This window comes from Cherax quadricarinatus, chromosome 30 (assembly GCF_038502225.1).
Source record: "Cherax quadricarinatus isolate ZL_2023a chromosome 30, ASM3850222v1, whole genome shotgun sequence".
NCBI lineage: Eukaryota > Metazoa > Arthropoda > Malacostraca > Decapoda > Parastacidae > Cherax > Cherax quadricarinatus.
Window position 1 is genome coordinate 27,873,066 of NC_091321.1, and position 27,942 is coordinate 27,901,007.

The 27,942-nt window shown below is 41.9% G+C and overlaps 1 protein-coding gene and 1 non-coding gene across 5 annotated transcripts in view; one reads left to right on the top strand and one right to left on the bottom strand.

Annotated features, from left to right (window-relative positions):
• The window catches only part of Trs31 (trafficking protein particle complex subunit 31), a 105,208-nt gene extending 86,807 nt beyond the window's left edge, over positions 1–18,401 (bottom strand). For 2 of the 4 annotated variants that reach the window (XR_011392621.1, XM_070090065.1), the window contains exons 1-2: positions 17,815–18,395; positions 6,096–6,252 (exon numbers count right to left, since the gene is read on the bottom strand). Coding sequence is in view for 2 of the 4 variants with exons in the window: in XM_070090065.1 (XP_069946166.1) it covers positions 6,096–6,247 (152 nt within the window). In the remaining 2 variants the exon portion in view is untranslated. Of the gene's footprint in view, positions 1–6,095; positions 6,253–17,806 lie in introns of all 4 variants that reach the window. The other 2 variants (XR_011392622.1, XM_070090066.1) reach the window with 2 other exon arrangements.
• A 5,342-nt stretch (positions 18,402–23,743) lies between these two features.
• LOC128692805 (U5 spliceosomal RNA) lies at positions 23,744–23,860 on the top strand. Its single transcript, XR_008407633.1, has one exon. It is a non-coding gene; the product is annotated as a U5 spliceosomal RNA (small nuclear RNA).
• Positions 23,861–27,942: the final 4,082 nt, after the last annotated feature.

The following is a 27,942-nucleotide window of genomic DNA, read 5'->3' on the forward strand; positions in this document are numbered from 1 at the left end:
AGACATGCATAATAACTGTATATTATTGTGTAATGAACAATAAATGACACTTACCTTTATTGAAGATCTGCCGATGAGCGATGGGATGGGAGGAGGGGAGATGATGTAGGTTATTTTTTGGAAGGGGAATCCCCTTCCATGAGGACTTTAGGTAGAATGTCCTTTTCTGGGGTTACTTCCCTTCTTCTTTTAATGCCACTGGGAACAACTTGACAGCCACTGGACGTCTGTCGCACCAAAAATCTTTCAAGATTTTTCTAAAGTGGTTCACAACACTGTCATTGTACAGGTTGTCAACACGGCTTGCAATAGCTGTGTCAGGGTGGTTTTCATCCATAAAGGTTTGCACTTCAAGCCACTTTTCACACATTTCCTTAATCTATGAAGAAGGCAACTTCTTCAATTTCTCTCTCCCCTCCTCTGAAGCAGTTTCCTCAGGTCTGGCCTCTTGCTGTTCCAGATGCTCTTGCAGCTCTTTAGTGGTTAGTTCTTCATCGTCCTCCTCCACCAACTCTTCAACATCTTCCCCACTAACCTCCAACCCCAAGCACTTCCCCAATGCCACAATAGATTCCACAACTGGCATAGGCTTCTCAGGGTTAGCCCCAAACCCTTCAAAATCCCTCTCTTCTACACATTCTGGCCACAATTTCCTCTAAGCAGAGTTCAAGGTCCTCTTAATCACTCCCTCCCAAGCCTTACTTATAAGGTTTACACAACTGAGGATACTAAAGTGATCTTTCCAAAACTTTCTTTGGGTCAATCGAGTGTCTGAGGTCACTTCAAAGCACTTTTGAAACAGCTTTTGTGTAGAGTTTTTTGAAGTTGGAAATGACCTGCTGGTCCATGGGCTGGAGGAGAGGAGTGGTATTAGGAGGCAAAAATTTGACCTTGATGAAGCTCATGTCCCCAGAAAGTCGCTCTGCCAAGTCTGAAGGATGACCAGGAGCATTGTCTAATACCAGGAGGCACTTAAGGTCCAATTTCTTTTCCAGGAGGTAATTTTTCACAGTGGGGGCAAACACATGGTGAAACCAGTCATAGAAAAAGTCCCTATTGACCCATGCCTTACTGTTTGCCCTCCACATCACACACAAATTAGCCTTGAGGACATTGTTTTTCCTGAACACTCTGGGAGTTTCAGAGTGATACACCAATAAAGGCTTCACTTTGCAATCACCACTAGCATTACCATGCAACAAAAGAGTAAGCCTGTCTTTCATAGGCTTATGTCTTGGAAGTGCCTTTTCCTCCTGAGTAATGTAGGTCCTGTTTGGCATTTTCTTCCAAAACAGGCCTGTTTCGTCACAATTAAACACTTGTTCAGGTTTCAATTCACACTATGTATGCCACTACGATTCTTAAATCTCTCAAACCAACCTTTGCTGGTCTTAAATTCACATGCATCACCACTAGTTGCAGGCATTTTTTTAATTAAATCGTCAAGCAACTGCCTTGCCTTTTCACATATGATCGCTTGAGAGATGCTATCTCCTGATATCTGCTTTTCGTTTATCCTCACCAGTAACAGTCAACATTTTCAAGCACTTGCGATCTGTGTTTCGTAAAAATACTTGCATCTTTTGCAACAACAGCTTTCTTGATTGCCTGTTTGTAGGCCAGGATAGTAGAGATGGTTGACTGGGGTTTGTTGTACAACCTGGCCAGCTCAGAGGCACGCACTCCACTTTCGTACTTATTCACTATCTCCTTCTTCATTTCAACAGTAATTTTCACCCTTTTTATCACAGGGTTGGCACTAGAAGCTTTCTTTGGGCCCATGGTGGCTTATTTAGCAGTTAGAAGCACTTAAAATAGTACAGTGGACCCCCGCATAACGATATTAATCCGTTCATGAGAGCTCATTGTTATGCGAAATTATCGTCATGCGAATGAATTTTCCCCATAAGAAATAATGGAAATCAAATTAATCCGTGCAAGACACCCCAAAGTATGAAAAAAAAAACATTTTTACCACATGAAATATTAATTTTAATACACAAACTAAAAAAGGCATGCACAATTACATGACACTTACCTTTATTGAAGATCTGGTGATGATTGATGGGATGGGAGGAGGAGAGAGTCTTAGTGTTTAGAAGGGGAATCCCCTTCCATTAAGACTTGAGGTGTCAAGTCCTTTTCTGGGGTTACTTCCCTTCTTTTAATGCCACTAGAACCAGCTTCAGAGTCACTGGACTTCTGTCGCACAACATATCTGTCCATAGTGGCCTGTACCTCTCGTTCCTTTATGACTTCCATAAAGTGTTTCACAACATTGTCAGTGTAATAGTCACCAGCACGGCTTGCAATAGCTGTGCGAGGGTGATTTTCATCCATAAAGGTTTGCACTTTCAGCCACATTGCACAGATTTCCTTAATCTTTGTAGTAGGCAACTTCTTCAATTTCTCTCTCCCCTCCTCCGAACCAGTTTCCTCAGGTCTGGCCTCTTGCTGTTGAAGTTGATCTAGCAGCTCATCAGTGGTTAGTTCTTCATTGTCCTCCTCCACCAACTCTTCCACATCATCCCCACTAACCTCCAACCCCAAGTACTTTCCCAATGCCACAATGGATTCCTCAACTGGCATACTCCTCTCAGGGTTAGCCTGAAACCCTTCAAAATCCCTTTGGTCTACACATTCTGGCCACAGTTTCTTCCAAGCAGAGTTCAAGGTCCTCTTAATCACTCCCTCCCAAGCCTTACCTATAAGGTTTACACAATTGAGGATATTAAAGTGCTCTCTCCAAAACTCTCTTAGAGTCAGTTGAGTTTCTGAGGTCACTACAAAGCACCTTTCAAACAGAGCTTTTGTGTACATTTTTTTGAAGTTTGCAATAACCTGCTGGTCCATGGGCTGCAGGAGAGGAGTGGTATTAGGAGGCAAAAACTTCACCTTAATGAAGCTCATGTCCCCATAAAGTCGCTCTGCCACATCTGTAGGATGACCAGGGGCATTGTCTAACACCAGGAGGCACTTAAGTTCTAATTTCTTTTCAGTTAGGTAATCTTTCACATTGGGGGCAAATGCATGGTGTAACCAGTCATAGAAAAAGTCCCTAGTGACCCATGCCTTACTGTTTGCCCTCAACAGCACACACAAATTAGCCTTGAGGATATTCTTTTGCCTGAACGCTCTGGGAGTTTCTGAGTGATACACTAATAAAGGCCTCACTTTGCAATCACCACTAGCATTGGAACACATCAACAGAGTAAGCCTGTCTTTCATAGGCTTATGTCCTGGGAGTGCCTTTTCCTCCTGAGTAATGTAGGTCCTGCTTGGCATTTTCTTCCAAAACAGGCCTGTTTCATCACAATGAAACACTTGTTCAGGTTTCAGTCCTTCAGTCTCTATGTACTCCTTGAATTCCTGCACATATTTTTCAGCTGCTTTGTGGTCCGAACTGGCAGCCTCACCATGCCTTATCACACTATGTATGCCACTACGCTTCTTAAATCTCTCAAACCAACCTGTGCTGGCCTTAAATTCACTCACATCATCACTAGTTGCAGGCATTTTTTTTAGTTAAATCCTGATGCAACTTCCTAGCCTTTTCACTTATGATCACTTGAGAGATGCTATCTCCTGCTATCTGTTTTTCATTTATCCACACCAATTAGAGTTTCTCAACATCTTCCATCACTTGCGATCTCTGTTTCGAAAACACAGTTGAACCTTTGGCAAGAACAGCTTCCTTGATTGCCGTTTTGTTGCCCACAATAGTAGCGATGGTTGACTGGGGTTTATTATACAACCTGGCCAGCTCGGAGACACGCACTCCACTTTCATACTTATCAATGATCTCTTTCTTCATCTCTATAGTAATTCTCACCCTTATTGCTGTAGGGTTGGCACTAGAAGCTTTCTTGGGGCCCATGGTCACTTATTTTGCAGATAAAATCACCAAAAACACTGTAATAATACGAAATGTTCCGATTGTATGCTTGGATGTTACCGCGGAGGCTGGCTGGTAAACAATGCCACCGGCGGAACATGTGAGGCTGGCTAAGGCCGCACATTAGACGCGTCTCGGACGAACAGCATTGAGCGGGTTTTTTAGCGGTATGCGAGGCAAAATCTTAGCGATAAAATGTATCGGTATGCAGATTTAACGTTATGTAAGGCCAACGGTATGCGGGGGTCCACTGTACTTTAAAAATAGAAAATGTTCTGAATCTATGCGTGGGAGCAACCGCTCTGGCTTGTAAACAATGGCACACTAACTGAAGGCAGGCCAGGTGAGGCATGCTCAGGCCACACAGATATGTGGATACGTACCGGACGAATGTTGCAGGTTGAGTTTTTCAACGTACGTCAGGGTCAAATTTTTAAGCTGAAATGCATCATAGGTCAGTTTTAACGTAGGATGGGGACATCGTACGTCGAGGGTCCACTGTATTTCTGAGACCAGACAATTTTTTTCACCGAGACTTATACAAGTTCTCCTTTACTTACAATATTTTGACTTTATGATGGTGGAAAAGCAATTATTTTGGAAATGAACCTTAAGACAATTATCCAGAATGAAGGCAGCAAGTCCGTAACTTTTATTCATTTATTTATTGGTATTTAGTTTGTTACAGTAATTATTTATTTATTCAGTGACAGTAGCTATTTATTTACTTATTTATTCAGCGTATCATATTCACATTCGACTAATGATATTTTCAACTTATGATGAGTTTGCCAGAACGTAACTCCATTATAAGTTGAGGAGCACCTGTAGTTTTGTGAAATGTTTAAAAAAAAGAAAAATCTGGCAATAAGATTCCCCTTATTTCTGTCAAATGATAGACGGTGTATGTTACATAAGCTATTATACAATGCAGCTTTTTTTTTTGTTCACTGATGCCATCAAACATTACACAAGTGTTATTCCAGTGGGGAGGTATATTTTGAATGAGTTTGTGCTTTACTAATAAAAAATAATAGTAATAATAATAGCAGTAGTAGCAATAATAATAATACAGTGGTACCTCCAGATACGAACTTAATTCGTTCCAGAAGGCTGTTCGAGTGCCGATACCGAACGAATTTGTTCCCATAAGGAATAATGTAAATTAGATTAATCCATTTCAGACCCCCCAAAAATACACTTACAAGAGCACTTACATAATTGTTCGAGTTTTGAGCTGTTCGTATCCCAAGGTACCACTGTATTCTTTTTCTATAAGCACATGATACAACTGATACAGACCTAGCTGACATCACTGGTAAACTATGTACATATATAAAGAGCCCCTGGTAATGAAGAGCATTTCGGACAACTTAGGTTAATCTTGTCCCCAGGATGTGGCCCACATCTGGCTAATATACAGGTACCTATTTACTACTAAGTGAATAGGGGCAGCAGGTGTAAGGAAACATGCCCAATGTTTCACTTGTGCCGAGGATCAATCCCAGACCCTCGGTGTGTGATCTGAGGAAGTTACCAACCCAGCCATGAACCTCTTGTTTACTGCAGGCTAGTGGAGAATGACTGAAGTGATTTGTTATTTGTCTACAGTTTGCAATGATTCTTTAATTACTCTCTACTCCTAATACAATCATGGATAACCAGATGAAGTGTATGGCAAACTGTTGTATCCTGTCCCTCCAATTCCTTTGACAACAATGGCATCATTATCTCATGTTATAAAATGAATTTTGGAAGCAGTATGTTGAATCAGTGGGGTAGTCAGGAGGGAAGAGTAGAAAGGAAACAGCATTGCTTCCCCTGGGCTTGTGTCTTCTAGAATCTAGGGAAACCCAGTGGCCTAGCATACATTATTAAAAGACAAGCATGTTAAGGCCACAAGCATTTTAAGGAGAAAAACATCTTGGGACTTCTAGCATTAGAGAGAAAAAACAATGTCTTGAGGCACCTGCACTATAAGGAAGGAAATGAACTGTGGTCACCAGCATTATAAAGAGAGAAATGCATTGGAGCCACCAGCATGGAAAAATAATGTCATCATTTGGAGGTAACAGACACTTGCTTCAACAGCTGCCTCCTCCCCTATTAGTCTGTTAAATAAGGTGCACAATGTCTACACAAATACAGTAGCTCATCATTTACATATACATGTAATACAAAACAAAAATTTCAAACTCACTTATTGTGTAATTCATTGACACTTGTCACACGGTTGTGGGAGTACTGGACCATCTCGGAAAACAGAAGCGCATAAGCTGTGAGGCTCACCTCGGTCCTGCCCCGACTCAGAGACTTGTCCAGGATACTTGGGCGCTGTTTGCTACCACTCATTGTTGCTGAAAATCAGTAACAGAATATGTATGGAATTTTTTTTTAACATGCTGGCTATCTCCCACAAAGGCAGGATGATCTGAAAAAAAAAAAACTTTCACCATCGTTCACACAATCACTCCTAAACAGCAAATATGTGAACCCCTCCTGAAGAGTGCAGGCACTACACTTCCCATCTCCAGGATTCAAGTCCGGTTAACTGGCTTCCCTGAATCCTTTCACAAAATATTACCATGCTCCGCTCCAACAGCTCATCAAGTCCAAAAATCGGTTCGTCTCCACTCGTTCCTAACACAGTCACACATGCTTGATGTATGTCCAAGCCCATTGCATCCTAAAATCTCCTTTACCCCCCCCTCTCTCCAGCCTTACCTAGGATGACCCCTTACCCTGCCTTCCCTCCAATACAGATTTATTATTATTTATTATCACACTGGCCGATTCCCACCAAGGCAGGATGGCCCGAAAAAGAAAAACTTTCAACATCATTCACTCCATCACTGTCTTGCCAGAAGGGTGCTTTACACTACAGTTTTTAAACTGCAACATTAACACCCCTCCTTCAGAGTGCAGGCACTGTACTTCCCATCTCCAGGACTCAAGTCCAGCCTGCCGGTTTCCCTGAACCCCTTCATAAATGTTACTTTGCTCACACTCCAACAGCACGTCAAGTATTAAAAACCATTTGTCTCCATTCACTCCTATCAAACACGCTCACGCATGCCTGCTGGAAGTCCAAGCCCCTCGCACACAAAACCTCCTTTACCCCCTCTCTCCAACCTTTCCTAGGCCAACCCCTACCCCGCCTTCCTTCCACTACAGACTGATACACTCTTGAAGTTATTCTGTTTCGCTCCATTCTCTCCACATGTCTGAACCACCTCAACAACCCTTCCTCAGCCCTCTGGACAACAGTTTTGGTAATCCCGCACCTCCTCCTAACTTCCAAACTACGAATTCTCTGCATTATTTTCACACCACACATTGCTCTCAGACATGACATCTCCACTGCCTCCAGCCTTCTCCTCGCTGCAACATTCATCACCCATGCTTCACACCCATATAAGAGCGTTGGTAAAACTATACTCTCATACATTCCCCTCTTTGCTTCCAAGGACAAAGTTCTTTGTCTCCACAGACTCCTAAGTGCACCACTCACCCTTTTCCCCTCATCAATTCTATGATTCACCTCATCTTTCATAGACCCATCCGCTGACACGTCCACTCCCAAATATCTGAATACATTCACCTCCTCCATATCTCTCCCTCCAATCTGATATCCAATCTTTCATCACCTAATCTTTTTGTTATCCTCATAACCTTACTCTTTCCTGTATTCACTTTCAATTTTCTTTTTTTGCACACCCTACCAAATTCATCCACCAATCTCTGCAACTTCTCTTCAGAATCTCCCAAGAGCACAGTGTCATCAGCAAAGAGCAACTGTGACAACTCCCACTTTATGTGTGATTCTTTATCTTTTAACTCCACGCCTCTTGCCAAGACCCTCGCATTTACTTCTCTTACAACCCCATCTATAAATATATTAAACAACCACGGTGACATCACACATCCTTGTCTAAGGCCTACTTTTACTGGGAAATAATTTCCCTCTTTCCTACATACTCTAACTTGAGCCTCACTATCCTCGTAAAAACTCTTCACTGCTTTCAGTAACCTACCTCCTACACCATACACCTGCAACATCTGCCACATTGCCCCCCTATCCACCCTGTCATATGCCTTTTCCAAATCCATAAATGCCACAAAGACCTCTTTAGCCTTATCTAAATACTGTTCACTTATATGTTTCACTGTAAACACCTGGTCCACACACCCCCTACCTTTCCTAAAGCCTCCTTGTTCATCTGCTATCCTATTCTCCGTCTTACTCTTAATTCTTTCAATAATAACTCTACCATACACTTTGCCAGGTATACTCAACAGACTTATCCCCCTATAATTTTTGTACTCTCTTTTATCCCCTTTGCCTTTATACAAAGGAACTATGCATGCTGTCTGCCAATCCCTAGGTACCTTACCCTCTTCCATACATTTATTAAATAATTGCACCAACCACTCCAAAACTATATCCCCACCTGCTTTTAACATTTCTATCTTTATCCCATCAATCCCGGCTGCCTTACCCCCTTTCATTTTACCTACTGCCTCACGAACTTCCCCCACACTCACAACTGGCTCTTCCTCACTCCTACAAGATGTTGTTCCTCCTTGCCCTATACACGAAATCACAGCTTCCCTATCTTCATCAACATTTAACAGTTCCTCAAAATATTCCCTCCATCTTCCCAATACCTCTAACTCTCCATTTAATAACTCTCCTCTCCTATTTTTAACTGATTTATACAGATTTATACACCAATAACCTGCATATAGAAGAGAGGAGCTTATGACTTATACACTCTCCAAGTCATCCTGTTTTGCTCCATCCTCTCTGAATGGAAGTACTGTAGAAAATCGCACTACTACCACATAACTGTTTATTATATACATACATATAATACAATACTATACATGTTTTTTTACCCAAATAAGATGGCCCTGCTTAATTGTTTAAGTCGAGTAATACATATACCATAAATTGTTAGTACAATACTGGATACTATTTATTCTTGACTAAGACAAGGGTATATTTTCATGTCAAGAAAATGTTTGTTTTGCCTTGACTCACCCACAAGCTGATTTCTCCTTTACATGTATAATTATCAAGGAAACCATCATGACTGAAGTTCAATATTTTATTTGTAGGCTGAACTGGAATAGGGTATTAAGAAAACACTAAGACTACTGGAAAAGCAAAAACTGCCTGAAGCAAATAGTACACCAACCATCCAATTTATGACCTGCTCCACATTCGACCACTTGACTTACGACCATGTTTTTTATGCCAAATTTCTGGGATATAAACAACTGTTTGTGTTGTGCACAGTGTTTATCCTAAACCTTATGGTATAAAATACAGTACTAACAGCATAAAAAGTAAAGTAAAAAATGAAATATCAAAATAAAACAGTAAAATAAAATCATTAAAAAAGTGTGATGTTGATGTTCAGTAGTAAAGTTCGACTTACGTCCATTTTGACTTATGACCGGTTGGTCGGAACCAAGCTTGGTCATAAGTTGGATGGTACCTGTATATTGAAATAAACAGAATAGAGGAAATCAGCTCTAATATACATTATTTAGGTATGAATACTGGTCAGAGCCCATTGTAAGTCTGAGGCGTCGGTAAACAAGTGAGGAGAGGCTGTAATTGGACGAGTTGATTTTGTTAGGTATAGCACGGTGTTGGTGTAGTTAAGTTTGGGAGAGGAGGTGATTTCTAATTATATTTCTGTACTGAATGGCAGATGGGGACCTTGTGCTGGTTTGGGAAATGAATTCCAGATCTTGGGGCCTTAAAAAAAATGAATTTGAGTCAAGTCGAGTCTTGGGGCCTTTTATGTGCACTGCATTTTTGCATGGGGTGAGGCGGACATGGGGTACGTTGAAGTGTGTTTTGTGCTTTGTGTTGTACCTGAGTGTTTTGTTGTAGCTATCAAGAAGTTTGAGAGGAGGGTTTGTAATGGAGTTTGTTGTTCTATATATATAATAGGAAAGGTAGTAGGTTGGTGGACAGCAACCACCCAGGGAGGTACTACTGTCCTGCCAAGTGAGTGAGAAGCAGAACCTGTAATTGTTTTACATGATGGTAGGATTGCTGGTGTCTTTTTTCTGTCTCATATATACCATCTCATATATATATTACAGTGAAACATATAAGTGAACAGTATTTAGATAAGGCTAAAGAGGTTTTTGTGGCATTTATGGATTTGGAAAAGGCGTATGACAGGGTGGATAGGGGGGCAATGTGGCAGATGATGCAGGTGTATGGTGTAGGAGGTAGGTTACTGAAAGCAGTGAAGAGTTTTTACGAGGATAGTGAGGCTCAAGTTAGAGTATGTAGGAAAGAGGGAGATTATTTCCCAGTAAAAGTAGGCCTTAGACAAGGATGTGTGATGTCACCGTGGTTGTTTAATATATTTATAGATGGGGTTGTAAGAGAAATAAATACGAGGGTCTTGGCAAGAGGCGTGGAGTTAAAAGATAAAGAATCACACATAAAGTGGGAGTTGTCACAGTTGCTCTTTGCTGATGACACTGTGCTCTTGGGAGATTCTGAAGAGAAGTTGCAGAGGTTGGTGGATGAATTTGGTAGGGTATGCAAAAGAAGAAAATTAAAAGTGAATACAGGAAAGAGTAAGGTTATGAGGATAACAAAAAGATTAGGTGATGAAAGATTGGATATCAGATTGGAGGGAGAGAGTATGGAGGAGGTGAATGTATTCAGATATTTGGGAGCGGACGTGTCAGCGGATGGGTCTATGAAAGATGAGGTGAATCATAGAATTGAGGGGAAAAGGGTGAGCGGTGCACTTAGGAGTCTGTGGAGACAAAGAACTTTGTCCTTGGAGGCAAAGAGGGGAATGTATGAGAGTATAGTTTTACCAACGCTCTTATATGGGTGTGAAGCATAAGTGATGAATGTTGCAGCGAGGAGAAGGCTGGAGGCAGTGGAGATGTCATGTCTGAGGGCAATGTGTGGTGTGAATACAATGCAGAGAATTCGCAGTTTGGAAGTTAGGAGGAGGTGCGGGATTACCAAAACTGTTGTCCAGAGGGCTGAGGAAGGGTTGTTGAGGTGGTTCGGACATGTAGAGAGAATGGAGCGAAACAGAATGACTTCAAGAGTGTATCAGTCTGTAGTAGAAGGAAGGCGGGGTAGGGGTCGGCCTAGGAAAGGTAGGAGGGAGGGGATAAAGGAGGTTTTGTGTGCGAGGGGCTTGGACTTCCAGCAGGCATGCGTGAGCGTGTTTGATAGGAGTGAATGGAGACAAATAGTTTTTAATACTTGACATGCTGTTGGAGTGTGAGCAAAGTAACATTTATGAAAGGATTCAGGGAAACCGGCAGGCCGGACTTGAGTCCTGGAGATGGGAAGTACAGTGCCTGCACTCTGAAGGAAAGGTGTTAATGTTGCAGTTTAAAAACTGTAGTGTAAAGCACCCTTCTGGCAAGACAGTGATGGAGTGAATGATGTTGAAAGTTTTTCTTTTTCGGGCCACCCTGCCTTGGTGGGAATCGGCCAGTGTGTTAATAATAAAATAATAAAAAAAATATACGTGGGATACCAGGTATATCTTGCTATTTCTACATGCACTTAGGTCACACTACACATACATGTACATGCATATACAGTGGACCCCCACCTTACGAGTGCATCGCATTATGTTAAATCCGCCATACGAAGCATTTGAACGCAAAAATTTTGCCTCGCCTCACGATAAAAAATTCGCCTTACATGATTCGTCCAGGACACGTCCCACATGTGGCCTCAGCACCAGTGTTTACAAGCCAGCCAGTACAGTCGCATCTACACATACATTCGGTACATTTCACATTATCCCAGTGTTTTTAGTGCTTGTAACTGCAAAGTAAGTCACCATGGACCCCAAGAAAGCTTCCAGTGCCATCCCTGTGGTAAAAAGGGTGAGAATTAGTGAGAATTAGTAAGGAAATATGTGCAAAGTGGGTTGAACTGCAAACCTTTACGGATGAAAATCACCCTGACACAGCTACTGCAAGCCGTGTTGGCAACGTGTACAATGACAATGTTATGGCCCAATTTAGGAAAGTCTTACAGGAACAGGAGGTACAGAGCTCTATGGACAGATTTGTTGTCCGACAGAGGTCCAGTGACTCTCAAGCTGGTCCTAGTGGCATTAAAAGAAGAAGGGAAGTAACCCCGGAAAAGGACTTGCTACCTCAAGTCCTAATGGAAGGGGATTCCCCTTCTAAACAATAACTTCCACACTCTCCCCTCCTCCCATCCCATCAATCATCACCAGATCTTCAATAAAGGTAAGTGTCATGTATTCTATTCTTAGTAGAGTAGTAATTGTGCATGTCTTCTTCAGTTTGTGTGTATTAAAATTAATATTTCATGTGGTAAAATTTTTTTTTTTTCATACTTTGGGGTGTCAAGAACAGATTAATTTGATTTCCATTATTTCTTATAGGGAAAATTAATTCGGCTAACGATAATTTCGGCTTACGATGAGCTCTCAGGAACGGATTAATATTGTAAGGCGGGGGTCCACTGTATATACATACCCCTCTGGGCTTTCTTCTATTTTTTAAATAGTTCTTGTTCTTGTTTATTTCCTCTTATCTCCATGGGGAAGTGGAACAGAATTCTTCCTCTGTAAGCCATGCTTGTCGTAAGAGGTGACTAAAATGGCAGGAGCAAGGGGCTAGTAAACCCATCTCCTGTATACTGTACATTACTAAATTTAAAAAGAGAAACTTTCATTTTTCTTTTTAGGTCACTTTGCCTTGGTGGGATGTGGCCAGTACCTGACCACAGCCCAGCTGGCCAGGTTCTGATTTTAGGCGCACGTCCAAAGCCGTCTTGAAGACAGCCAGAGGTCTACTGGTAATTCCCCGTATGTATGCCGGGAGGCAGTTGAACAGTCATGCTAGTGATGCCCCTGCTTTTCATTGGGGGGATGTTGTATTGTCTGCTGAGTCTTTTGCTTTCTTAGGGAGTGATTTTCATGTGCAAATTTGGTACTAATCCCTCTAGGATTATCCGAGTGTATATAATCATGTATCTCTCCCACCTGCATTCCAGGGCGTACAGGTCGAGGAACTTCAAATGTTCCCAGTAATTTAGGTGTTTTATCACATTTATGTGCCGTGAAGGTTCTCTGTGCATTTTCTAGGTCAACAATTTCACCTGCCTTGAAAAGTGCTGTTAGTGTGCTGCAATATTCCAGCCTAGATAGAACAAACAACCTTAGGAGTGTCATCATGGGCTTGGCATCCCTAGTTTTGAAGGTTCTCATTATCCATTCTGTCACTTTTCTAGCAGATACCATTGATACAATGTTGTGGTTTTTGAAAGTGAGATTCTCTGACATTATCACTTCCAGGTCTTTTACATTAGTTTTTCGCTCTATTGTATGGTTGGAATTTGTTTTATACTCTGATATAGTTTTAATTTCCTCATGTTTTCCATATATGAGTAATTGAAATTTCTCTTCACTGAACTTCATATTGTTTTCTATGGTCCATTTAAAGATTTTGTTGATGTCCGCCTGGAGTCTTGCAGTGCATTTTGTTAATTAAGCAAGTTCAAATTCTTGAAGAGCAGAGCTGTGTGTTGTCTGGCACAGGAATGGGTGATAACCTACACAGCAGCTATTTGTTGGGTTATTAATGGTTTAACATGATTTGTCATAGTAGTACAGTGGTCCCTCAATTATCGTCTATAATCCGTTCCTGGAAGTGGGACTATTATCGAAGCAGACGATTTTTTAATCAAATTCCCCATAAGAAATAATATAAATACAATTAATCCGTTCCTGACACCCAGAAGTATTAAAACAAAAAAAATTTTTACATGAAATATAGATGTAGTACATAAACAATACAATGGCACATGATGAATGAAACATTAACAGCATAACACTTACCTTTATTGGCGATTCTTCTTAGTGTATGGAAGACTGGAAGAGGAGAGACATTGAATTACTGTTTGGAAGGAGAATCCCCTTCCATCAACACCTCAGGTACCAAGTGCTTTTCTGGGGTTACTTCTCTTCTCTGTTTCTTAATGCCACTAGGACCACCTTGAGAGTTACTGGAGTCCTGTCTCACAAAAAAAACTGTCCAGAGAGCTCTGTTTCTGGTATCTCTTTAAAACTTCCCTAAAATGGGTCAAGACTCTGTCACTGTACAAGTTGCCGATATGGCTTGCAACATCCTTCTCAGGGTGATATTTCTCCATAATTCTTTCCATCCTATCCCACATTTCAAAAATCTCCTTAATTTCTGAAGAAGGCACCTTCTTCCATCTCTCTTCCTCCTCCTCTGCAGCAAGATTCTGAGCTGCGATCTGTTGCTCCTCCTCCTGAAGCTCTTGCAGCTCCTCAGTGGTTAGCTCTTCATTGTGGTCCTCCACCAACTCTTCCACATCCTCCAAACTCACATCCAACCCCATGGAACTCCCCAGTGCCACAACAGAGTTCACAACTGACAGGCTCATCAGGGGCCACCTCAAACCCTTCAAAATCCGTCTTGTGGACACAATCTGGCCACAATTTTCTCCAAGCAGAGTTCAAAGTCCTGGTAGTCACTCCCTCCCAAGCCTTACCTATAAGGCTTATGCAATGGAGAATACTGAAGTGTTCTTTCCAAAAATCTCTTAGGGTCAAGTGAGTGTTTGAGGTCACATTAAAGCACCTTTGAAACATTGCTTTGGTGTAGAGTTTTTTAAAGTTTGAAATGACCTGCTGGTCCATGGGCTGGAGGAGAGTAGTAGTATTCGGGGGCAAGAACTTTACTGTGATGAACCCAAACTCCTTCGGAATTAGGTTATCCAAGTTTGGAAGATGAGCAGGTGCATTGTCCATTACTAGGAGGCACTTGAGATCCAATTTCTTTTCCAGGAGGTAATTCTTCACTCTAAGGCCAAACACTTCATTGAACCACTCGACGAAAATGTCCCTCGTGACCCATGCCTTATTATTAGATCTCCAAAACACACACAATTTACTCTTCAGAACATTGTTTTTCTTGAACACTCTGGGATTTTCAGAATGGTACACTAGTAATGGCTTCACTTTGAAATCCCAACTAGCATTAGCACAGAACATGAGCGTCAGCCTGTCTTTCATAGGCTTGTGTCCTGGAAGTGCCTTTTCTTCCTGAGTAATGTAGGTCCTCTTTGGCATTTTCTTCCAAAAGAGGCCTGTTTTGTCACAATTGAACACTTGTTCAGGTTTCAGTCCTTCAGCCTCTATGTACTCCTTGAATTCCTGCACATATTTTTCAGCCGCTTTTTGGTCCGAACTGGCAGCCTCACCATGCCTTATCTCATTGTGTATGCCAGTATGCTTCTTAAATCTCTCAAACCAGCCTTTGCTGGCCTTAAATTCACTCACATCACCACTAGTTGCACGCAATTTCTTTACCAAATCGTCATGCAACTGCCTAGCTTTTTCACAAATAAGCGATGTCATAAGACTATCTCCTGCTAATTGTTTCTCGTTTATCCACACCAATAATAACTTCTCAACATCTTCGAGTACTGGTGATCTCATTTTTTGTCAGCATATTTACCCCCTTTGCAACAACAGCTTCCTTGATTTCCTTTTTCTTAGCTATGATGGAAGATATGGTTGTACGGGATTTGTTATACATCCTCGCCAGTTCGCCCACACGTACGCCACTTTCATATTGTTCAATGATGTTTTTCTTAAATTCAATTGTATTTCTCACCTTCTTTACCAAAGGCTTGGCACTAGGAGCTTTCTTTGGAGCCTTGGTAGCTTATTTAGCACTTGCAAGCACTAAAATGAATGGAATACAGTGGACCCTCGAATTTAGTAGTGCTGTTTCTGAATGCAAAACTATTTTTATCTATAAAATGTATTGTTTGTTTATATTTTTGGGTGTCTGGAATGGTTTAATTGGATTTACATTATTTCCTATAAGAAATATTAACAAAACATACATTTTATAGATAATAAAAATAGTTTTGCATACAGAAAAGGCACTACTAAATTTCGTATGAACACATGAGGGAACCGTCGCTCACTGGTAAACAATGGCACACTGGCTGGGAAGGGAAGACGACGCAGCTCAGAGTCGTGAGTACGCGTCCAGGACGAAAGACGATTAGCGAGTTAACGGACCATTTACAAGCCTGGAGTTTACCTGGAGAGAGTTTCGGGGGTCAACGCCCCCGCGGCCCGGTCTGTGACCAGGCCTCCTGGTGGATAAGAGCCTGATCAACCAGGCTGTTGCTGCTGGCTGCACGCAAACCAACGTACGAGCCACAGCCCGGCTGATCAGGAACTGACTTTAGGTGCTTGTCCAGTGCCAGCTTGAAGACTGCCAGGGGTCTGTTGGTAATCCCCCTTATGTGTGCTGGGAGGCAGTTGAACAGTCTCGGGACCCTGACACTTATTGTATGGTCTCTTAACGTGCTAGTGACACCCCTGCTTTTCATTGGGGGGATGGTGCATCGTCTGCCAAGTCTTTTGCTTTCGTAGTGAGTGATTTTCGTGTGCAAGTTCGGTACTAGTCCCTCTAGGATTTTCCAGGTGTATATAATCATGTATCTCTCCCTCCTGCATTCCAGGGAATACAGGTTTATAAACCTCAAGCGCTCCCAGTAATTGAGGTGTTTTATCTCCGTTATGCGCGCCGTGAAAGTTCTCTGTACATTTTCTAGGTCGGCAATTTCACCTGCCTTGAAAGGTGCTGTTAGAGTGCAGCAATATTCCAGCCTAGATAGAACAAGTGACCTGAAGAGTGTCATCATGGGCTTGGCCTCCCTAGTTTTGAAGGTTCTCATTATCCATCCTGTCATTTTTCTAGCAGATGCGATTGATACAATGTTATGGTCAGCCAATGTTTAGACAAAATAACGGGACTATTTCCGAAATGGACGACTTTCAGGCCAGACGATTATTGAAGGACCACTGTATTTACAATTATGCCTGTTCTTAATTTAATTTGCATAACACAAAAGTATGAAAATTTAGACAAATTCTGATCATGTCTCTGAGAGAATAGCAATGTCATATCACATACTGTACTTCCTTTTACTCCTCCCTCCCTCCCTTTATCAGTGATGATGGGAGGGAGGAAACATAGTGGTATTATTCCCATTTCAGGAGGGCATAACACAAAAAGGATGTTAAAAAATCATCAAAATATCAAGAGAGGTATCACAAGATACTATACATTTCAACTAAACAATAACAGCTAGCCTACAAGCCATCATAATTTGTCACCCCCAACAATAATAAAAACATAATGATATTTCTCTCAATATTTTGATAATTTTTTCATAGTTTTCTGTATTATGAACTCACCCAATGAGGGAGGGGGCATAAGGAGTATAACAATGCTTCTATTAAACACTTCTATTAAACACTTCTATTAAACACTTATCAACTGCAACACCCCCCCCCCCAATGAAAAGCAGGGAGGCCACGAGTATGCTAAGAGACAACATGATAAGCATCAGGGGGCCCAAGACTGTAGAAGTGCCTCCCAGCATTAATTAGGGAGATTACCAACAGACCCCTGGCTGTCTTCAAAAAGGCACTGGACAGGCACCTGAAGTCAGTACCTGACCAGCTGGGCTGTGGTTCGTACAGTAGTTTGCGTGAAGCCAGCAGTAATAACCTGGTTAATCAGGCCCTGATCCACCACAAGGCCTGGTCAAAGACTGGGCCACTGGGGCGTTGACCCCCAAAACCCTCCCCAGCTATACTCCAGGTAACTCTCCAAGGCTAAGTGGGTGAACACCATAATGTTACTTCTCCACCAGGTGGACGAAACATCTTCTAAGTACATCATATGTAATTCACATACAGTAAAAGGTGAGTAGGGGTGAGATAGCTCACATTCCCTGTGCTACTCCATTATTGAAATGACAACTCTCACTATCCTATTAAAGAATAAAATAAAGTCACATACATACAAACCTCAGGATGTATTTCTTGGCTGCTCACTGGTATACCTGACAGCTACTTTGTGTCAGTGGTATACTTGGCAGCTACCTTGTGTCACTGGTATACTTGGCAGCTACCTTGTGTCACTGGTATACTTGGCAGCTACCTTGTGTCAGTGGTATACCTCGGCAGCTACCTTGTGTCAGTGGTATACCAAATTGACGCTGGGAAGCTGGTATACCGTGTATCAGTGGTATAACTGTCACTGAGTGAAGGTGGGAGGGTTGTTGTTGTTTTGGGTTGTTAAGGGCTAACAAAGGTTACACCTCACTAACTCCTGACTCCCGGGAGTCCAGAGGAACAGGATGCCAAAATTTGGGTGGGAATTGTAAAGAAAAAGTTTCTTAAGAAACGAAAAAAATGGAAACAATAAAGTCCAGTTAGGTCAAGTGGACCATCACCTTGCCTAAGGTTGGTTGGACGGGGTATAAAGTCTTTGGACTACACTAGGGTCAGCAATGACCTATGTTCAATTTCTATAGTATTATATAGTCTGTAAGCCATTAAATTAAGTCTGCCCATAATGCCTAGGCATGATAGTGGCTCTCTTTGCACTGCAACTCATTTTTGTTATTTCATAATCTCAATGTAATCTTGCAAGGAAATAAAAATTTACTGATTAATTGATAGGCAAGATCAACAAGGGGGTGGCACAGCTGTATACTACTCAGACCAACTAGAATGTATCACTAATACTTGCACAAGGGATGAACATGGGGAATATATAATAGCTAAATTCAAATCCAAATACCTACAAAAACCTCTCACAATGATAAACATCTACAGAGTACCACAGTCAAACATTAGCCGTTTTAGTGAAAACCTAGGAAGTATGATAACTGATGCACGCATGAATAAAGATCACTTACTACTCTCAGGTGACTTCAATATAAATCTGCAAGACCAAGTCCCACACGTTACTGAATTCACAAACGCTATGAGTAACTGCTTGTTGCTACCAACAGTAACAAAACCTACAAGAATTACAGAAACTAGTGTTTCCCTACTACACCACATCTGGACCAACATCATATCCCCTTTAAAATCAGGCATAATCACAAATATTACCACAGACCACTACCCTACCTTCCTCATAACTAATCTAGGCAAATTACCCCAAGACACTACTGAAGTCACTTTCAGACTTCACAATGAGGCAGCCATTAATAACTTCACAACAGCAGTAACAAACATTGACTGGCACACTGAGCTAGAAATCTATACAGATATTGACGAATGTATTAATAATTTTCTAAAAAAAGACCCAATACCTCTATAACAAGCACTGCCCTAAAAAAAATTAAACAGATGACAGCTAAGAGACTGAACAGTCCCTGGATAACACCCAGTATCCTCAAATCCATAAATACAATGCACCTATATGAAAAACAGTACAGAATGGATCACATAACCAGAGACCAAACAAAACGTTACTCGTCAATCCTAACCAGCCTGATAAGAAGGGCTAAAAAACTTTATTATGAGAACAGATTATTCAACTTAAAAGGAGATATAAAAAAGACCTGGAAAACCCTATCAGAAATTCTAGGAACAAAAAAGATATCACGAAATGGCGCAATTGAACTAACAAAACCATATGAACCCCAACTCCCACCAACTGAAACAGCAAACAGACTCAATGATTTCTTCTCCACCATAGGAAAAAATCTTGCCAATAAAATCCCAAGCTCAAATACCCCACCCAATGACTACCTCACTGGCAACTACCTGAACACACTGTTCCTAGCTCCGACTAACCCAACAGAAGTTTCCCTTATTTTCAACACACTAAAAAACAAGACAGGAGATTTAAATACCTTACCACCCTTTATATACAAAAAAGCGTCCCAAGTGCTGTCACCAATCATTGCAACACTAACAAATCCATCGAATCCTCTACCTTCCCTACAGTTCTCAAAATAGTGAGGGTAACCCCGATCCTTAAAGGAGGAGAACAAACAGACTTGAACAACTATAGGCCAATATCCAACTTACACCCTCTCTCTAAAATCTTCGAAAAATTAATTCATAAGCGAATCTATTCCTTTCTCATCTCCCACAACATACTCAACCCATGTCAGTTTGGGTTCAGGCCTAATAAAAATACGAATGATGCTATTATACACATGCTAGAACAAATATACACTGCACTAGAGAAAAAAGAATTCCCACTGGGGATCTTCATTGATTTACGTAAAGCTTTTGTTACAGTTTACCGTGATTTGCTCCACATAAAATTGTCGCACTATGGTATTAGAGGGCACTCCCTCAACTACCTAAAGTCATACCTCAGCAACAGAAGCCAATATGTGTACACAAATGGAGCAAACTCTTCCGCACAGCCAATTACAGTTGGTGTCCCACAGGGAAGTGATCTTGGCCCTCTCTCTTTCTCGTTTACATAAATGGCCCACCAAATGCATCGCAACTACTCAACCCCACACTATTTGCAGATGACACTACATACGTCTTCTCTCACCCGAGCCCAGTTATGCTAGCCAGTACTGTGAATACCGAATTACAGAAAATATCTACCTGGATGATGACTAACAAACTTACTCTCAACACTGACAGATGTCCCTCTTAACATAATGATAAACGGATCACCTATCACAAAGCTCACAGAGGGAAAATTTCCAAGAAAATTTCCAAAACCGTAGGCATACTATCGAAGATACGGTACTATGTTCCACAGTCAGCCCTCCTGGCCCTATATCACTCACTTATTTACCCCTATCTCACCTATGGAATTTGTGCATGGGGCTCAACAACAATAAACCATCTCAGACCATTAATTACACAACAAAAGGCTGCAGTCAGAATGATAACAAATTCCCACTACAGACAGCACATTCCACCAATATTCAAAACTCTTAACCTACTCACCATACAGAACATCCATACTTATTATTGTACTTACTACATACATAGAACACTTAACTCGGATATAAACCCTTCCCTCAAACGTCTCCTTACCAACCTCAACAGAACACATGACCATAACACAAGGCACAGATCACTCTTTGATGTTCCTCGTGTCCATCTCACACTATGCAAAAACTCAATGCACATAAAAGGCCCAAAAATCTGGAATTCATTGCCTGTGAATGTAAAAGAAATACTGTTTATAAATTCAAGTCTCTTCTTAAAAATCACTTACTCACCCTCAACTAAATAAATACTGAATAATTGTATCTCATAAATGTTTGCCCTGTGACCCAATCAAACTTTGTTATTTTTAATTACAATACCTAACAGAATACTCCATCCTACTGAATGCACAGCAACATTGTAAATGACAATATGACCTGTCTTTGAAATACTCATTTGTGCTTAATTGTTATTTGTTTACAATAATGTTTACCACCGAATATATCATTGCTTAGTTAATCTTAAGTTAATTTTAAGCCTGCCCATAATGCTCTGCATACAAGGGGCTTTGGCATGTTACACTTAGCCACTATATTTCTTTGTACTTCTATGTATCATGTTCAAATTAATAATAAATAAACAAAATAAATAAATAAATAAATAGCGTTTTAATGACTTGACAAGAATACTTCAATCCTTAAAATAGATTCAAATTAAAAAAAATTATTTCTATGCATAGTATACAATGTGTAGTTTACATGTAGTAAAATATTGTTAAGCACAAAGAAAACTATTAGTATGCATGAGCTTGGATAAAGGGCGCCCCTTAAGGGAGGATCCTTAACGCTGGTGAGGGGCTCTTGATTTAGGGTAAGTTTATTCAGGTATATACAAATACAGTTACATAGAATTATCATACATAGCAGCATATGTGTAGAGAACCTAGGATAACCCAAAAAAGGCAGACAGAGTGGCTTATTTCCATTGGGGAATTGAATCTGTGCTCCAGTTCCCTGAATTGAGCCTGAATACCTTCTATCATCCCCACATGCGCTGTATAATCCTACGGGTTTAGCGCTCCCCATTATAATAACAATGACTGGATAAAGAACCCCAATGGAAATAAGTCACTGACTTTTTTGGGTTATCATAGGTTCTGTACACATATGCTGCTATGTATGATCATCTATGTAAATTTTTTTTTTTTTTTATTCACCGGTATTCTCCCGGCCCGGGTCTTTTCCAAGTAGTGGTGACCCGGCCTTGGCTCCCTATCTGGGGAGTGTCTCGAGACTTAAGTCTCCCATGGGAGGAAGGACAAGTACCTCCTCATCTTTGGGACCAAGTGTCCCCAGGCCTAGCCACATTCCCCGCCCTCACGGGGCTCGTAGGGAGAAGCTAGGCCTCAGGTCTGCCATCTACCCCGCCTCAAAGGGGCTCGTGGGGATGGCAGTCTTATGAGCTGCAGATGGTAGCAAGCTCAGGCTATCTATGTAAATTATTTATTATTATTATTAAAGATTAGCCGGTATTCTCCCGGCCCGGGCCTTTTCCAAGTGGTGGCCCGGCCTTGGCTCCCTCTTTAGGGAGTGTCTGAGACCTAAGTCTCCCATGGGAGGAGGCACAAGTACCTCCTCATCTTTGGGACCAACTGTCCCCAGGCCTAGCCACAAGCTAGGCCTTTCTGGTCTGCCATCCCCGCCCCAAGGGGGCAAATGGGAATGACAGTCTTATGAGCTAAAGGCTCGGGCTCAGGCACCTACCCTACCCTAGAAGGGTTAGGCATGGTGTCGATGTATGTAAATTGTATTTGTGTAAACCTGAATAAACTTACTTGCTTACTTACTAGCAATTCGGGCAGAGATTAAACAGGGATTAAAGTAAACTCCAAGAATCTGCGTATTCTGTTGGATGCACAAGACATGTGGCTCCTCCTGCATGATAGATTGATGATAGATGGACTGACTATTGTCAATCTACCTCAGTCTAAAGTCAATAAAGTTCAGTTGAAGTTCTTTTCGTATTACTGTTCTCAAATTGCTGATTGACAAGCCAAGATTATAATCTACTCTCTCTCTCTGAAAGCATATAATTTAGCTGGCTGAAAGATGGAATAATTTGTAGACAGCGTAGGATGCTGAGCTTCGACCTCCTTTGAGTTGTTATCCCGACCGCTGTTAAGATAAGATAAGATACTTTATTTCAGCAAGATACAATGTTTGTACAAAGGTTAATGATATTTAGGTGGCCATGCTTAAGGTGGCAAACTTTAAGGTGGCCATGCTTAAGGTGGCAAACTTTAGGTGGCAAACTTAAGACTAACTTAAGATTAATAAGGCAATGACATTTTGGGTGGTTTTATACATACAGTCTCTTTGGTGAGTGTAAATATAAATTTAGGAGTTACAGTGAAGGAGGAACCTGTCTCTCATTTTTCCTCATTTCTTCAAAGAGATGCAAGTTACCGCAGTATGTCTAATCTCCTTATCTAACATAAAATAATATTAGTGTCTAAAGTTACATTATTAATTCTAATATTAATTACTAATAATTCAAACCTAAATCCAGGGCCGGATTAAGGCATGGACTTTAGAGGCTGCAGCCCAGGAGCTCACAAAGTCTTTATCCGGCTCTGCTTAAATCTATTTATTAGTATGTCAATATTATGATTTCTCCCCATATTCTTACATAGAGGTATTTATTAATGGGTTGTAAGGAAGCAGTACAATACTCTCGCAGTTACTGTGGCCACCTCCCTGAAATGTTGACATACGAACCCGTCAGTGGTATTTTTGGTACAAATAAATTTCCACAATATCTCGACAGTTATAGCAGACACTTATTTCTGAAACTGTAGGGATAAATATTGCTATGAACACCATATAAAAATATTTGTAATGTACCAAACAAATGACAACAAAAACGAAGTAATAATACAAAATTTCCCGAAAAGTCTTTCTTGCTTGGAGACGGTTCTCGTTATATTGCCTCAGCGACTCATTTCTGGCACTACCAATTTGACCTCGATTTTTAACTCTGGTTTCCCTTCAAAACGAATAAATCTTTCGCCTTTTACTAAAGATTTCCGTGGAGGGGAACAACTCAATGAGTCTTAATTAATTTTTACTTGGCCCATTAAGTTGGGCCTTATAACGTAACGTGACTCCTGAAATCATCTCCGGGTTTTTACTTTGCTTTATATTCAGTGAGAAATAAAGCTTCTAAAGATGGAGAGAGATACAGTTGTATATATAGTCAAGATAATAATGGAAGTTGAGACATGACAGAACAATTGTTAAAATATTCCCTCCAGGTAGAGAATACCTGGTGAGTGTTCCTGTTATGAATTATTATTGAGTAAATTACCTGCATGTGATTTACAGAGGTATTGCCTGAATTATTACAGGCAAGTAATTTGGGTGGGATTTAAGTCACATATTTATTCTTATTATTATACAGATCAAGGGACCTGAACCGTTCCCAGTAATTGAGGTTCTTTATTGTACTTACGCGTGTTTACCTGGAGAGAGTTCTGGGGGTCAACGCCCCCGCGGCCCGGTCTGTGACCAGGCCTCCTGGTGGATCAGAGCCTGATCAACCAGGCTGTTGCTGCTGGCTGCACGGAAACCAACGTACGAGCCACAGCCCGGCTGATCAGGAACCGACTTTAGGTGCTTGTCCAGTGCCAGCTTGAAGACTGCCAGGGGTCTGTTGGTAATCCCCCTTATGTATGCTGGGAGGCAGTTGAACAGTCTCGGGCCCCTGACACTTATTGTATGGTCTCTTAACGTGCTAGTGACACCCCTGCTTTTCATTGGGGGGATGTTGCATCGTCTGCCAAGTCTTTTGCTTTCGTAGTGAGTGATTTTCGTGTGCAAGTTCGGTACTAGTCCCTCTAGGATTTTCCAGGTGTATATAATCATGTATCTCTCCCACTTGCGTTCCAGGGAATACAGGTTTAGGAACCTCAAGTGCTCCCAGTAATTGAGGTGTTTTATCTCCGTTATGCGCGCCGTGAAGGGTCTCTGTACATTTTCTAGGTCAGCAATTTCACCTGCCTTGAAAGGTGCTGTTAGTGTGCAGCAATATTCCAGCCTAGATAGAACAAGGGACCTGAAGAGTGTCATCATGGGCTTGGCCTCCCTAGTTTTGAAGGTTCTCATTATCCATCCTGTCATTTTTCTAGCAGATGCGATTGATACAATGTTATGGTCCTTGAAGGTGAGATCCTCCGACATGATCACTCCCAGGTCTTTGACGTTGGTATTTCGCTCTATTTTGTGGCCAGAATTTGTTTTGTACTCTGATGAAGATTTAATTTCCTCGTGTTTACCATATCTGAGTAATTGAAATTTCTCATCGTTGAACTTCATATTGTTTTCTGCAGCCCACTGAAAGATTTGGTTGATGTCCGCCTGGAGCCTTGCAGTGTCTGTAATGGAAGACACTGTCATGCAGATTCGGGTGTCATCTGCAAAGGAAGACACGGTGCTGTGGCTGACATCCTTGTCTATGTCGGATATGAGGATGAGGAACAAGATGGGAGTGAGTTACTTAACTGTGGGTGATTGATACTCCTTATTTCCTCCATTCACCATCTCATTTCGATGTCCTGCTACACCGACACGGTTCTTATTCCAGCAGGACGAGGTATCTGTTGGTTTGTCCCGGTTTAGAAGTCGTGACTCCATAAAACCTTCACTATCCTCGGGACAGGAACAACGAGGTAAACATGTGCACACACACTCTGGGAATGACAGCTCATATCGCTTCAATGATTCCTTAACTTAGTGTTATTATCACTGATTACATTACGATTTACAAGACGGTTTAATGTCTCATAATTATTATACACATTGGAGGCCTCTCCATTAAGATCTGAGACCGATGAGTGATGATTAAATCACGGGTATTTTTCCTCGGGACACAGTCCATGGCGACGCGCCAGTCACCACCGGTCCTACCATTATTCACTCATTTTACCACCTTATTTACAGCGGTGCCGTCAATCACGTTCCCTCACTCTTCACCAGGGACAGTCACGACACTTCCTATTATGAAGTTTACCTGGAGTTTACCTGGAGAGAGTTTCGGGGGTCAACGCCCCCGCGGCCCGGTCTGTGACCAGGCCTCCTGGTGGATCAGCGCCTGATCAACCAGGCTGTTGCTGCTGGCTGCACGCAAACCAACGTACGAGCCACAGCCCGGCTGATCAGGAACTGACTTTAGGTGCTTGTGAGGCCTATATTAACCCTTAGGCCGCCGTGAACGCCAATTTCCTGGTCCCATGTTTTCACAGCCTCTTAAACCCATTCAAAACACTCCCGCCTCCCCCCATGCCCCGAGTCGACCTGTCTCCCCGCACATCCGCGCAGGCGCAGGGTGAACCCGGTTGGTTCTATTCAAAATACAATTTAGAACAACAGTAATGCATTAATCATGTATATTTACATTATAAAAATATATACAGTATAATTATGGGAATTTATTTTCCACATCCCCCTACCTGTACTGTTCTTTTCAACCTCTCTGTTAGAAATTATGAAAGTCCCAGGACTGAAACGTCTTCTTATAAATATGTCGTAGTATTTGCTCCCTACGAAAGTAAAAGACCCAGAAGGCGGTGCAACATCCCCCCCCCTTACCATTCTACAACGATAAGCTGTAAGTTTATTCAGGTATACACAAATAGTTACATAGCAGCATATGTGTAGAGAACCTGGGATAACCCATAAAAAAGACAAAGTGACTTATTTCCACTGGTGTGTGTGTGTGTGTGTGTGTGTGTGTGTGTGTGTGTGTGTGTGTGTGTGTGTTTGTGTGTGTTTGTGTGTGCGTGTGTATGTGTATGAGTGTATGTGTGTGTGTGTGTGTGTGTGCGTGTGTGTGTGTGTGTGTGTGTGTGTGTGTGTGTGTGTGTGTGAGAGGTAGGTGACTTGTACGTGTGTATGTGTGTGTACTCACCTAGTTGTACTCACCTAGTTGAGGTTGCGGGGGTCGAGTCCGAGCTCCTGGCCCCGCCTCTTCACTGATCGCTACTAGGTCACTCTCCCTGAGCCGTGAGCTTTATCATACCTCTGCTTAAAGCTATGTATGGATCCTGCCTCCACTACATCGCTTCCCAAACTATTCCACTTACTGACTACTCTGTGGCTGAAGAAATACTTCCTAACATCCCTGTGATTCATCTGTGTCTTCAGCTTCCAACTGTGTCCCCTTGTTACTGTGTCCAATCTCTGGAACATCCTGTCTTTGTCCACCTTGTCAATTCCTCTCAGTATTTTGTATGTCGTTATCATGTCCCCCCTATCTCTCCTGTCCTCCAGTGTCGTCAGGTTGATTTCCCTTAACCTCTCCTCGTAGGACATACCTCTTAGCTCTGGGACTAGTCTTGTTGCAAACCTTTGCACTTTCTCTAGTTTCTTTACGTGCTTGGCTAGGTGTGGGTTCCAAACTGGTGCCGCATACTCCAATATGGGCCTAACGTATACGGTGTACAGGGTCCTGAACGATTCCTTATTAAGATGTCGGAATGCTGTTCTGAGGTTTGCTAGGCGCCCATATGCTGCAGCAGTTATTTGGTTGATGTGCGCTTCAGGAGATGTGCCTGGTGTTATACTCACCCCAAGATCTTTTTCCTTGAGTGAGGTTTGTAGTCTCTGACCCCCTAGACTGTACTCCGTCTGCGGCCTTCTTTGCCCTTCCCCAGTCTTCATGACTTTGCACTTGGTGGGATTGAATTCCAGGAGCCAATTGCTGGACCAGGTCTGCATCCTGTCCAGATCCCTTTGTAGTTCTGCCTGGTCTTCGATCGAGTGTATTCTTCTCATCAACTTCACGTCATCTGCAAACAGGGACACCTCAGAGTCTATTCCTTCCGTCATGTCGTGTACTCACCTATTTGTACTCACCTATTTGTGGTTGCAGGGGTCGAGTCCTAGCTCCTGGCCCCGCCTCTTCACCGGCTGCTACTAGACCCTCTCTCTCCCCGCTCCATGAGCTTTATCAAACCTCGTCTTAAAACTGTGTATGGTTCCTGCCTCCACTACGTCATTTTCTAGGCTATTCCACTGCCTTACAACTCTATGACTGAAGAAATACTTCCTACTATCTCTCTGACTCATTTGTGTCTTCAACTTCCAATTGTGGCCTCTTGTTTCTGTGTCCCCTCCCTGGAACATCCTGTCCTTGTCCACCTTGTCTATTCCACGCAGTATTTTATATGTCGTT